The sequence below is a fragment of the Octopus sinensis genome, linkage group LG10 (assembly GCF_006345805.1).
Source record: "Octopus sinensis linkage group LG10, ASM634580v1, whole genome shotgun sequence".
Taxonomy (NCBI): domain Eukaryota; kingdom Metazoa; phylum Mollusca; class Cephalopoda; order Octopoda; family Octopodidae; genus Octopus; species Octopus sinensis.
Genome location: NC_043006.1, coordinates 28,296,834 through 28,311,476, shown reverse-complemented (window position 1 = coordinate 28,311,476; position 14,643 = coordinate 28,296,834). Strand labels below are relative to the sequence as shown.

Below are 14,643 nucleotides of genomic sequence, written 5' to 3'. Positions count from 1 at the left end.
GGGGTCTCTGAATGCGTACATTTTCAGGCCTCTCGGAACCTCTGAAAGGTACGCTAATATATAACAACGGATAGACTAACATGTTTTTTTTCAAAATTGGTTTCTGTAATTTTAATTTCGCTCCTCGCTGTAAAAAAGGAAACGGTATTTCGATGACATCCATATTTGAATACTGAGATTCTATTTTCGGTCTTTTATTTCTAGAATCTAAATTCATATCGGAACATCTTTGTTGGTGAGAATGGTCTGCTTCCTGACCAATTTCATCGTCATTTAAAACTGTGCCTGGAAGATTAGAGGGATACAAGTAGTTGGCTTCACGTTGGGTCAAGTTAGATTTAGAGGGATGTTTCGATGGCTCGTCGCCATGTAAAGATCTATTCATTTTCTAAATAAAACTTGGAATTGTTTATAAGGTATAACGTGTGTTTAAAAACATAGGTTTGTTAACTTGGCTTCGAATAATAACTTTCGGCAGTGACATATGAAACAATACTGAAATATGACTGATATGCACGCGCGTATACAACTATACTCCTATACTCACACATTCATATTCGTAACACACACACACGCGCGCGCACACATACACACACACAAAAGCAGTATTTGCAATTGTTAATTACAATTGTGACGTTATCAATTGCTCTATGACAAATTACCGGAAAAGCAATGACACTGCATGCAATGTCAAAGGCGTTAATTTGGTAGTGATAATCAATAAATGTTTTAGAAACGAAACGAAAACAATTCCTAATAGTTATAAAGACAAAGCAAGGAAGCCTAATGGAGCCTATTGACAGTGCAATGGCAAAATCGTTCGTGCGTTGGACAAAGTGCCTTGTGGTATTTGTTCTAACATTTTACTGCCTGTTCTAATTTCAAATTGTGCCGAAGGAGAAATTTACCTTTCATTCTTCTGGTGTCAATAAAATACCAGTCAAGTACAAAGATCCACCCAACCCTCAAAATTTCCGGCCTTGTGCCAAAGTAATTAGAGAATTATTATTATTATTATTATTATTATTATTATTATTATTATTATTAGGGCTGCGAGCAGACAGAATCGTTAGCACGTCAAGCAAAATGCTTTGTGGCATTTACATTCAGCTGTCTTTACATTCTGAGTTCTTAGGGGTCAACTTGGCCTCTCATCTTTTTGAGGTTGATAAAATAAGTACCATTTGAACACTGGAGTCAATGCAATCGACTTATTTCCTCCCCTGAATTTGCTGGCCTTGTGCCTAAATTTGAAACCATTATTATTATTATTATTATTATTCAGTAGTTTTATTTTTATAGCGTGCTTTCACTTCACTACCGAGCGCAGCTCTGTGTGCCTTGGGTATGTGCTGTGATTTGTTGTGATGCTCTGATGGTTATTGTATGGAAAGTGTTCTGCGTAGGATGCGTGCAGTGCCTAGTAGTGCAATTTTCTGTATGTTATATGTGTTTGTAAGTCCTGGTGTTTTTGTTGTTGTTGTTATTATTATTATTATTGTTGTTGTTGTTGTTGTTGCAGCGAGCTGGCAGAATTGTCAGCATGACAGGCAATATACTTAGCAGTATTTTGTCTGTCATAGTGCTCTGAGTTCAAATTCTGCCAAGGTCGGCTTGCCTTTTATCCTTTTGGGGCAAATAAATTAAATATCAGTGAAACACTGGGGTCAATATAATTGAATTATCCCCTCCCTCCAAATTTCTGCCCTTGTGGCAAAATTTGAAACCCTTATTATTAGTATTATATTCTGCTAAGGTTGACTTTGCCTTTCATCTTTTCAGGGTCAATAAATTAAGTACCAGTGAAACACTGGTATTGATGTAATTGTCTAGGCCCTTCCCCAAAATTTCAGGCCTTGTGCCTTTAGTACAAAGGATTATTATTATTATTTAAGTGGTGAGCTGACAAAATTCTTAGCAGCATTTCTTCCAGCTTTATGTTCTGAGTTCAAATACTACCGAGTTTGAATTTGCCTTTCATCTCTTTGGGGACAATAGAATAAATCCCAGTTGAGCACTAGGGTCAGTGTAATTGACTACCCCTAAAATCGCTGGCCTAGTGGAAGACTTTCAAGTCAGGGCCCATGGATAATTTCCTAAAATCCCTACCCTGGCAGTGCTACTGGGAGGCATTGCCAATGTGGGATAAACTCTACAGGCAAAATAGTGGCTTCAGGCCTCACTTGATTATGAGGAGTGCAGAGCACTGACACTGTCCTGCATGCGCTTGTACAGCGATGAGCATTGATAATCTGTGGAGTTATGTTGAACAGCTGATATCACATGTAGGATCAATTTGACAATTGGCCAACTTCATTGAAAAGACTGCTCTGTCACCTTCTTTTGAACAGAAAGAGCAGGCAGTTTTTCTGTGTCTGACAGCTATAGCAAAAGAGGTTGTGTGGTGGATGAGACTGAAAGCACTGAAGGCAAACAATTTTCTCGTTGGTCAAGACTTCATCAACTTCTTTAAATTACATTTAAAAAGGAAGGTGAGGGCTGAGAGGAATGTATTTCTACTCCAGTAAATTCATTGAAAGGTGGATGGATGTGGCAAGGACAGCTTGAATGAATGGGCCTATTCTGAACTAGAACCTGAAGGGTGGGGACTAAGGAGAGAGAAGAACTTGCCATGGTATACCTGGTAGACAGGGTGGCAGAAATTAGCAGAAATTATTCTGTTAATTGTTATGACTTTTTATTGTTTATGTTTTCTATGTACAGGGTGTCTGTGCTAAAATTTGACAGTTTGCATAAAAGGAAAAGAAAACACAATATCCCATAAAAAAATAAGGGTATTTTTTAAAGAATCAAAAGACTTCAACTAGATTATGACTGGGAGGTACTCAAAGTAGCTGTCCTCAGCTTCAACCACTACCTAAAGACAGCTCCAGAACATGGCACATGCATTCCTCCACGATCTCCAGCAGTTTCATATAGCTATCTCAATTGAGTCTAAGGCCCTGTTCATAGATGCAGACACACCCAAAGGTCATCACAATTTGGGGGAACTTGATTTGCATGATACATGTGACATCACATGGATTATAGGCAAACCACCTGTTCTGGGTGTGTTGCGACTGGTCGTGGCAGTAGTTTTTTTCATCTGGGAAGAACTAGATCATCTCTGGTTTAACAGCTAGATCAGGAGCTTCTTTGCCTTCATCAAGTGATTCTCCTTGGCTTTGGCTGTCAGAATTTGTCCCTTATCTATATAAAATCCATTCTGTGTGTCTGTGTGTGTGTTTTCTAGGATCTCGGGCATCCGCCATCCGATTGCGCTCAAATTTGATATGTAGATACTGACGGTCTCAGGGCGTGTATAAGTCTTGAAAAAATTACAAAAATCGATTCCAGGTGAGAATGCGATCGATAAAGCCGTTCTCCAAGTCAACAGCCTTATCATTACTGGTACTTTAAACTCCTCGGTTGCATATTTGTGTGAATAAAATCGTTTTTCTTTGGAATAGAAAAAATGCCTATCTTTATTTCTTCTTTTACTGGTGTCTCAAATTTAGGTTAAATCAGTGTTTCTCAAAGGGGAGGCCTATGGGATGGTCGGACAAGTTGTTTTGAGAAAATTTGGTTTAAATGTTTGACAACTCAGCACCATCCATTGGACAGGGGGCATTTTGCTCATGCCTCTTATATGAGTGGTAGCAAAGGTCCTCAGGGTTAGCTTTATAGAGGCAACTTCAACATCCATCTCTTTTGATCCTTAATTCCTTTATTGGATCTGCCATCACCTTGTTTTGCAGCTGTTTAATGAATTAAACAGCCAGAACACCTGCCGTGGCCCTTCCTGCTGGCTACAGCTTCATAGTCTCAATTGCAGCTGTCCATGTTACATCTTACAGCCTTTACAGTGTTCACAGAGCATTGAGTAGCAGAAATGATGCTGGCATTTTGATACCAAGGACAAATATTATGATACATGTAACTCTTTTCTAATATTTAGATAGCTTCCAGCCCTCCATGTCAGCTAACTTTTTCTCAACTACAACTTTAATCTTTATACTCTCCAACACCATTGACTGTTCACCAATACATCAAGCAGTTCCTGAAAAAAGGGGGACATAAAAAATATCAAATTTAGCCTAAATACCCTGTAAATCCCCAGTTTTTTTGCCAGTGTATTGTCCTAAATATTCTTCAGGGCTCTTGTGGTCAATTAAAAAAGAATTAACATTATTGAGGTGGCAGAATCATTAGCATGCCGGGCAAAATGCTTAGTGTCATTTCATCTCTTTTTATGATCTGAGTTCAAATTCCAGCAGGGTGAACTTTGTCTTTCATCCTTTCAAGGTCAATAAAATAAGTACCAGTTGAGCATTGAGGTTGATTTAATCAACTTAACCTTCCCCATCAAACTGCTTGCCTTGTGCCAAAATTTGAAACCCTTATTGTTACTATTGATTGGGTAGGATTGTCAGCATGCTGGACAAGATGCTTAGTGGTATTTTGTCCCTTTTTACGTTCTGAGTTTGAATTCTGCCAAGTGAACTTTGCCTTTCATTCTTTTGATGTCCATAAAATAAGTACCAGCTGAGCACTGTAGTTGATGTAATCAACAAGTCCCACTTCATATGGAGAATCCATAACCATTAAAATAACTTCAAGTAGAGTTTCATCATCAGGGACTTTACAAATCTGGCACTCACAACTGCTAATTCTGTCCCTGCAGGAGACTACATACACTCCTCTAACCTGCAGTATCCATTAACAGGAAGAACAAACTATTTTATTGTTGCCACCCAAGGTATTCCCTCTTAATGAACTTCAAACCACTGACTGCTGACAACCCAGATATACCCCAACTAGGCCTAGCTGTCCCACACACAAGGGCAGAATATTTAATCTTTACTGCCCATATAGACTACAACTAATCCATATTGGTCGATCAACCTCAATTATAACCTGACTCCATTAAATCTAGTTACCCTTATGTAAAGACTGATGTTGCTGATGTGTTCATACACCACTGCACAACAATTGAGCTATTGACTAGCGCCAACATCCCACCCCACCATAATGTGGTATCCATTACAAGGAACTGCTATCACTGAATACGTTATTGCACAACCTGCTGTCAAAGTGGTGCCAGCTAGCTGCCAACATCATGTCCAAACATGTGACCTTGAAAATAAAGGAAATAGTTGGTGTCCCTTTCATAGTTTTTATACTACATGACCTGAGTTGACCAATAGAGGCTTAACATCCAGAAGCCATCCTGAATTTCTGTCAAAACTTTCACTCTCCTAGCATCTGATGAGATGGGGTTGTTCAACATGCCCAAGAAACAAGTCATGTGGAGCTGAATCAAATTTTCATTAAAAATATGTGTAACTCTTGCCAAATGCATTGAGTGCTACTTTCTTTTGTTCACAAAACACACATATAAGTGCATGCACACACACACACACACATACTCTCACACACATATATATATATATTCATGTCTGTAATTAAGAAGCTACATTTCCAATGTATGTTTTCCTACAAACTGATGTATGCACATGAAACAGCATGAATTAAAATCTGTGTATCATTCCAAATGTATAAACACTGACTGAAAACATAATGCTGTGAAATTGTCTGAAATGAAATCTCTTCATATACTTGATGTGTTAAAAATACAATATCTATCAAAGTGAGATGAAGATAATTGCCGCAGTGACTCATGAGAGCGATAAATGCTGAAGCTTTTCAATACCATGCACCAGAATGTCACTAGTTTAAATGCAATGTATGCCTTAATATATAGGAAACGATGAATAAAATATTCAGATATTGCAAAAAACTTGCTGGGCTGTTGAAAAAACTCAGTGTATGCAATTGAAACAGCAGTGGTTTTAAAATTATCATTGGTACATCACACTAAATGACTCACACATCATTAGAAAGCATGATGTTGAGGAATTGTCTTGCCACAGATTCATGGTACAAGCTTCTGTGATACCAGCGAATGTTTTATAGTGTTACTGTTAGATACAGAGGAATTAAACTCATTAAACACAGTATGGCAGAGGGACAGGCACAGGTATCTTGCTATAGAGGAGAAACGTGGCTAAGAATATCTGTAATGAAGATATTGAGGTTGTGACAAAGTATCAGAGTGTGTTAAGTACATATTTTCTTATATATACATGCATACTTATGATTATCTAACACTATATATGTATTATGTACACACACACTGTACTAGTGCTATGCCCATGCTGGAGCCACGTAAAAAAGCACCCATGCTGGTGTCACATATAAAATACCCATGCTGATGCCACAAACAAAGCACTCATGCTGATGCTATATAAAAAGCACCCAGTACACTCTGTAGAGTGGTTGGTATTAGGAAGAGCATCCAGCCATAGATACCATGCCAAAACAGACAATTGGAGTCTTGTGCAGCTTTCTGGCCATCCAACCCATACCAGCATAGAAAATGAATGTTAGATGAAGATGGTGATGATAATGATACATATAATGGAAGTCTAAATTTTCTTATATAAACATGCATATTTACTATCATCATTTATCATCATCATCATAAATCATCTATATTCCTTACTGGCATGGGTTGGATGGTTTAAAAAGGATCTAGTGAGCTGCAAGGCTGTATCATGCTCCATGTCAGCTTTGGGATGGTTTCTATTGCTGGATGCCGTTCCTAACACCAACCACTTTACAGTGTGCACTGGGTACTTTTGTCACACTACTGACACTTGTGAGGTTGCAAGAAGGGTGAGTGGGAATATCTGAGAGGATGGAGAGGTGGCTTTATACCAGGGACAAGCAGAGATGTCTTGCTATAGACAAGCTACATGACAATCCCACATTATATAAAGGTGGATGGGAGTACACACACACATATTGTATGTATGCATGTATGTATGTACATACGTACATACATACGTATGTACATACATACATACATACATATATACACACATACACACACACACACACACACACATACATACATACATACATACATACATACATACATATTTAATCCTTACCTCTTTTCTGCTTTTTCTTTAATAGCTGGAAATGCAGCATGATTCTTCACAATATGGTCAAGCTAGAAAATACAGGAATTCATTTGAAGAAGCATTAGACATGATAATTGATTATATGATAACTGACAACATGATAATTGACATTTCACACAAAAAACAAACAAATGAAACCGAAATTCTGAGTTCAACAATTATGGTAATGATAGACGAGAAAAAAGAATAAGAGAAAATTTATAATAATTCTTTCAACTATAGGCCTATAGGCACAAGGCCTGAAATTATGGGAGCTGGGGATAGTTTATTACATCAACCCCGGTGCTCAACTGGTACTTATTTCAACAATCCTTAAAGGATGAAAGGCAAAGTCAGTCTTGGCAGAATTTGATCTCAGAACATATTGAACGAAATGCTACTTAAGTATTTTGTCTGGCATACCAACAATTCTGCCATCATCATCATCATCATCATCATAATAATAATCATAATCATAATAATAATAATAATAATAATGATAATAATAATAATAATCCTTTCTATTAAAGGCACTAAGCCTGAAATTTGGGGGGAGGGGACTAGTTGATTACATCGAACCCAGTCTTTCACTGGTACTTAATTTATCGACCCTGAAAGAATGAAAGATAAAGTTGAACTCAGTGGAATTTGAACATAGACTTCAAAGATAGATGAAATACCGCTAAGCATTTTTCCTGGAGTGCTAATGATCCTGCCAACCATAATCATCATCATCATCATCATCGTTTAACGTCCGCTTTCCATGCTAGCATGGGTTGGACGGTTCAACTGGGATCTGGGAAGCCCAAAGGCCGCACCAGGCCAGTCAGATCTGGCAGTGTTTCTACAGCTGGATGCCCTTCCTAACGCCAACCACTCCGAGAGTGTAGTGGGTGATTTTATGTGCCACCGACACAGGTGCCAGACGAGGCTGGCGAACGGCCACGCTCGGATGGTGTTTTTTATGTGCCACCGACACAGGTGCCAGACGAGGCTGGCGAACGGCCACGCTCGGATGGTGTTTTTTATGTGCCACCGACACAGGTGCCAGACGAGGCTGGCGAACAGCCACGCTCGGATGGTGTTTTTTATGTGCCACCGACACAGGTGCCAGACGAGGCTGGCGAACGGCCACGATTGGATGGTGTTTGTTACGTGCCCACAGCATAATAATAATAATAATAATACGTGCCCACAGCACAATAATAATAATAATAATACGTGCCCACAGCACAATAATAATAATAATAATAATAATAATAATAATAATAATAATAATAATACTAATGATGATGATGATGATAAAAATAATAATGTTTTCAAATTTTGGCACAGGGCAAGTAATTTTTGAGGAGAGAAAGAAGTTGATATCAACCACAGTGTTTCACTGGTACTTCTTTCATTGACCCCACAAAGATGAAAGACAAAGTTGATCTCAGTGGAATTTGATCTCAGAATGTAAACACAGACGGAATGTTGCTAAGCATTTTACCCAGTATGCTAAGGATTCCACCAGTTCACTTCAAGAAGAAGAAGAAGAAGAAGAAGAAGAAGAAGAAGAAGAAGAAGAAGAAGAAGAAGAAGGAGGAGGAGGAGGAGGAGGATAATCAGGAAAGTATTAGATAGTTGAAAAGAACAGAGAGCATGATACTATAGACTGCAGGAAGCAAGCCCGCTACACATGCAAGACACAAAGAGTTACAACAAAACCTGAAATAAAAAGAAAAATAATGATGATAATAATAATAATAATAATAATTTGCTAAGGCAGAAGGATTTTACCAATAGAATAGAGAGTACTAATGAATTCTGATTGTGAATAGCCAATGAAAGAGAAGAAACACTATTCTGCATAGAATTGCATGGTCAGTTCCACCGCGAAACTAACAACTTAAAAGGTCAAGAAGCATCATGACATGACTCAGCAAAGGTGACCCTAAAAAGAAGACTGAAAGCCTAATCTTCGTTGCCCAGGATCAGGCATTGAATACCAACTAAGGGAAAAGGGATATATAAAACACATATGCAACAAACCTCTGTAGAATGTGTGGGAAGAAGGTTGAAAGCATGATTCACATTGTTAGAGCTAGTGAAAGTCTTGCATAGAAAGAGTACAAGTGCAGACACGACAAGGTAGATCAAAACCTTCACTGGCTACTATGCCGTAAATGTGGATATGAGATAACAGGTGCTTAGAATCAACATATACCAGAAAAGGTAATGGACGAAAATGAGAAGGAAAAGATCCTCTGGGACTTTGACTTCCAGACAGACAAGGAGTCAGAGCACTGAAGCACTGAAAATTATTTGAGAACAATCTCTGGCTCACCATACCTGCAAGAAGTGCAAAAGATTGTTTTAACTGTACTATTGTCAATGTGAGAACGACTGCTACTCATGTATTTTAATTCATTTTTATTTATTATTATTTTTTTTCATATAACTTCTGGTGTGTTTAGTTTAATGTCTTATCAATGTATATAGTGAGTTTCTTTGCCATAGGAGTTGGGAAAACACTTGGCTAGAAAAGACAACAAAATTGAAGAAAAAAAACTCATAATAATAATGCAGAATTAGAAGAGCATAATATGTAATGAGAACACAGACTGATTTTGTAATTGAACAAGTGAGATCACCAAGTAACTTGTAAGGCAAAGGGAAAAGCCTTGAGACCTGGTGGGATTTAAACAGAGAGGGAGATGACTTTATACCAGATGATGAGAGTCTAAGTGAAATATAAGAACTCCTAACCAAGGACTAAAAGTGAATTATGAATTTGTCTTACTAAGAGATTACCATTCTGTGGTAATCAAGAAGACCTGTCCTCCACAGCAGAAGTGTTAAGACTACTCCCTCTGGTGAAAAAGATTGGTTTGCAAGAGTCCTGGTCAGTACCATGTGAAAAGCACTCGTGCTGGCATCATGTAAGAGTGCACATGCTGGTGCCACATTAATAGCACTCAACACACACAGTAAAGTACTTGGCGTTTGGAAAAGCATCCAGCTGTAGAAACCAAGCCAAATCATACTGGAACCTGGTGCAGCTCTCCAGCTTCCTAGCTCTGGTTAAACCGTCCAACCCATGCCACCATGGAAAACAGACGTTAAAGGATGATAATGATGACGATGTGCATCCATAAACAATCATGATTATACTGAAGAAAGAGAATACATACCAGGTCACCTGCAGCACTTTGACCACCTTCAGTTGACCAAAGATGGGGAAGAATTGATGAGTAATAAGGACCCCACACTCCAGGTACAAATTTGGCAGATGAGCTTAACTTTAGAGAAAGAAGAAAGGAAAATGTAATTCATTCAACAATGTATACTTCACATAAATTAATTTTTAAATAAAAAGAAAATCTGTATATAATGTTTAATATCACCGACATTAAAATCTTAACCAACATAGATAGTCCTGTTTGTGACCAACATAGACTTGTTTCTGACCAATATAGACTTGCCTCTATAGGTGACTAGTTGCAAGTCCATCGAGTTGTCCCAGTTTATATGTGCTCCTGTATATACCTGGTACTATTTCAGTATAGCATCAATCACTTCCATATGGAAAGAGTCCAACACCATAACAGCAACATTGATCATGTATGCTGACATGACTCTCCTGTGACCATCTGCAAGTAGGATACCCCTCACATTCTCCATTCTTTGCAGTAAAGGCACCCAGTGCTAAAACATACAGGAGAAAAGAAAGGGAAATAATAATTTCTAAAATAGGTACAATGCTACAAATCTAATTAAACCCTACAACTGAAAAGGTACTTTATTTAAGTGCTCCCAGAAAAAGGTCAAACTCAGGATGCAAAGAGCTGGAACAAAGAATGCAAGGCATTTGTTCAACACCAGAATCTTTCTGGCAAGGCACAAGGACTGACATTTAGTGCAGAGAGGAGCTGACAGTTATATCAACCCCAATATTTGATTGGTACTATATTTCATTGATCCCAGCGCGATGAAAAATAAACTTCACCTTAGCTGGATTTGAACTCAAAATGTAAAGAGCAGGAACAAATATGCTTAACATTTTTTCCAGTGCTCTAATGATTCTTCAGACTGTAAAGGACCATTTATGGTCTTTTTTTTTATCAAATATTCTAATTCTGCCAATATATTGTGTTCAGCTGGTGATAACATTAGAAACAATGGTGATGATGGAGTTGGTGGTAGTGGTAGAAGCATGGTGATGGAGACTCAATGGTAGTGGTTACATAGTGTTGTAATAGCATAGTGTTGTTGTTGATGGCTGTTGCTGTTGAGCGAGCGGTCTTCGTCCCAGAGCTCGCAAGATGGAAGAAGTCCGAAACATAGTCCTTTGCTATTCGTAAGACCTGCAGAAGAGAAAGCAGGTCAACCCCCGACACCGAGAGCATTGATGGATGGCTGAATGCGCATCCAGGCTCAGCGGTTGCGTAGGAAGTCGGGGACAAGAAACAGGAAGAAAGAGTGAGAGAAAGTTGGAGCGAAAGAGTACAACAGGGGTCACCACTACCCCCTGCCAGAGCCTCGTGGAGCTTTAGGTGTTTTCACTCAATAAACACACACAACGCCCGGTCTGGGAATCGAAACCGCGATCCTCCGACTGCGAGTCCGCTGCCCTAATCATTAGGCCATTGCGCCTCCACTGTTATTGATGGTGATGGTGGTGGCAATGGTGGTCTGGTGGTAGAGATGTTGGTCATTATGGTGGTGATGATAACAATTGTGATGGTGGTGGTGGGAAAACAGTGATAGTGTTCATGACACAGTAGTGGTGGTGGTGGTAGTGATGACAATGACAACGATTGTATTTTAAAACCCTATTAATGCAAAAGTAACAATACCACTATATGACAGTTTGAGGTGCCGCTAATTAGTGACATCCGATTAAGCAGCGGTGGTGACACCATTCCTCTTGGTTTGCAATTTAAAGAACCTGAAAGAAGAAAGAAAAAGTGTCTGAAAGAAAGAAGAGAAGACGAGGAAAATGAATGAAAATTACCACACACCATCCAGGATTCAACTCAAGGAAGCCTCTATGTGGTCATTTGACCTGCTAGAAATAGTAACAACATCTCCTTATATCACACCCTGACATTTTGACAAGAAGGGCTTTGTATATTAAAGAAATACATATGTAGTGCTTAAGAGGATGATCATAGGTCTTACTCAGTAGAGACTGACCTAGTGTTAAACAACAAAAATAACAAGTTTCCATCAATTAGTTTTCCCTTATGTTCCATGGATTTCTTCAAGATCTGTTAAAGATTATGTATGTTTATATAAAATTCCACTCAAACATGTAGAACAATTTTAGACCAGTGTTGTACTACAGTTAATTCTTCAGTTAATTTTTGTATATTAAAAATCTTCTTGCACTGTTAAAACTTAGTTACCCACTGAATATACTCTTTACTTGTTTCAGTCATTTGACTGCAGACATGCTAGAGCACCACCTTTAATCGAGCAACTCGACCCCGGGACTTATTCTTTTGTAAGCCCAGTACTTATTCTATCGGTCTCTTTTGCCGAACTGCTAAGTAACGGGGACATAAACACACCAGCATTGGTTGTCAAGCAATGCTAAGGGGACAAACACACACATGCATATATATATATATATATATATATACATATATACAACGGGCTTCTTTTCAGTTTCCGTCTACAAAATTCACTCACAAGGTTTTGGTCGGCCCGAGGCTATAGTAGAAGACACTTGCCCAAGGTGCCACGCAGTGGGACTGAACCCGGAACCATGTGGTTGGTAAACAATCTACTTACCACACAGCCACTCCTGCGCCTATCTTTAATTTATTCCCCAATATTTTTATTTTAATACCCTTTCCTACTGTAAACACAGGGTCTGGAAGTTTGTGGGAGAGGGCTAGCCAATTAAATCAACTCCAGTACTAAACTGATATTTATCAACCTCGAAAGGATGAAAGGCAAAGTTGACCTTAGTGAAATTTGAACTCAGAACATAAAGATTGATGAAATACTGCAAAGCAACTGTCTGGCATGCCAACAGTCCTGCCAGCTTACCTTAATTTTAATATCATTTATCCATTTCCTAGCAGTTCATTTATTTGTTGAAATCTTATCGTTTTCTTTGTTGTTTCAATAAAATCCTCAACATTATCTAATTACAGCTCTAGCAATTACATCACTTCTCTCTCTCTCTCTATCTATTTATCTCTTTCTTTCTTTCTCTCACAAGGAAAGTGTCGATGATGACATCAAAGTTTCAGCTAGCTTGCTGTCATCAAACTGATGAAGGTGAGCAAGCCAAACTTCAAAGTTGTTGTCAACCTTTTCCTTGTAAAAGTTAATAAACATGTACTCCGCTAAAAAGTATTGAGTAATCCTTTAAGATTAAATTGGTTCTACATATTACTTGATATAAAAACAAATGCATGTGTGTGTGTGCGTTGTGTGTGTTGTGTGTGTGTGCACTGGGTCATCCCATAAATAATGCAGATTTTTCAATTGCATAAGCTAAAAGTTGGAGGGGGACAGGATAAACTACCTGCATCAACTTGCTAAAAAAGCATGTAGCAATTTTACCTTGGTCTTATTCTTAGTACAAGTTTTGAAGGGTGCAGTTCTATTTTAACAGTTATTTTTCCAAAGCTATAATGGAAGTGACAAAGGAGCATATTCGGCATATTTTGCTTTATGAGTTCAATAAAGGCAACAGCGCAATGGAAAGTGCAAGGAATATTAATGCAGTAAATGGGGAATGGGCATTAAACATAAGCCAGTGTCAATGGTGGCTCTAGAAATTCATAGCTGGAAACTACAGCCTAGAAGATAAGCTTCATCCTGGAAGATCTATAGAACTTGACGAGGGCATCCTGCAAACTCTGGTGGAAAAAAATCCTATCATAACTGTTGAGGAACTAGCAGAGAAGCTTGGATATGGTCATTCAACCATTCATCGATACGTGCATGCCATCAGAAAAGTCAACAAGTTGGGTCAATGGATTCCTCACAAACTTTCCAAGTTTAATCACATGCAGAGAGTGAATGTGTGTTCTTCTTTGCTATTACATCTCACGAATGAACCTTTTTTGGACTGAATAGTGACTGGTGACAAGAAATGAGTTCTCTCTAAAAATGTCAAGCACCCAAGACAGTGGATAGGGAAAGGAGGTCTTCACCCATGTAAGGTGTTATTATCTGCTTTGTGGGATATGAAAGGTTTAGTCCACTTTGAACTTTAAACCCAAACCAAATTATAACAAAGGAGATCCACTGTGAGCAGCTTGAGTGGCTTAAGTGAGCACTAGAAGAAAAATGACCATCTTTGGTTTGAAGATGAAAAGTGGTCTTCCATCAGGATAATGCTTGGCCACATACAGTGAGGATGACATTCCAAAGGCTGGAGCAGTTTGAATGGGAATATTCACCATATTCACTGGACATTGCCCCATCTGATTATCATTTATTCCTCAGTTTTCAAAATCATTTGGATGAAAAATATATGAATTCTGTTGATGAGGTCAGCACAGTACTACATTTGAGAATTCCTATATTTTCTGTAGAATACCAACACACTTGGTGCTTATAACTTTGTTTACAAAATGTTCTAATATAAATATATCATCCATTTGTT

The 14,643-nt window shown here is 38.4% G+C and overlaps 1 protein-coding gene across 4 annotated transcripts in view; it reads right to left on the bottom strand.

Annotated features, from left to right (window-relative positions):
* LOC115216747 (FGGY carbohydrate kinase domain-containing protein) overlaps positions 1-14,643 on the bottom strand; it is an 81,154-nt gene that overhangs the window by 20,526 nt on the left and 45,985 nt on the right. For all 4 annotated transcript variants that reach the window (XM_036506456.1, XM_036506454.1, XM_029786298.2 and 1 more), the window contains exons 8-10: positions 11,870-11,961; positions 10,205-10,312; positions 7,017-7,078 (exon numbers count right to left, since the gene is read on the bottom strand). In XM_036506456.1, the coding sequence (XP_036362349.1) occupies positions 7,017-7,078; positions 10,205-10,312; positions 11,870-11,961 (262 nt within the window). The remainder of the gene's footprint in view (positions 1-7,016; positions 7,079-10,204; positions 10,313-11,869; positions 11,962-14,643) is intronic.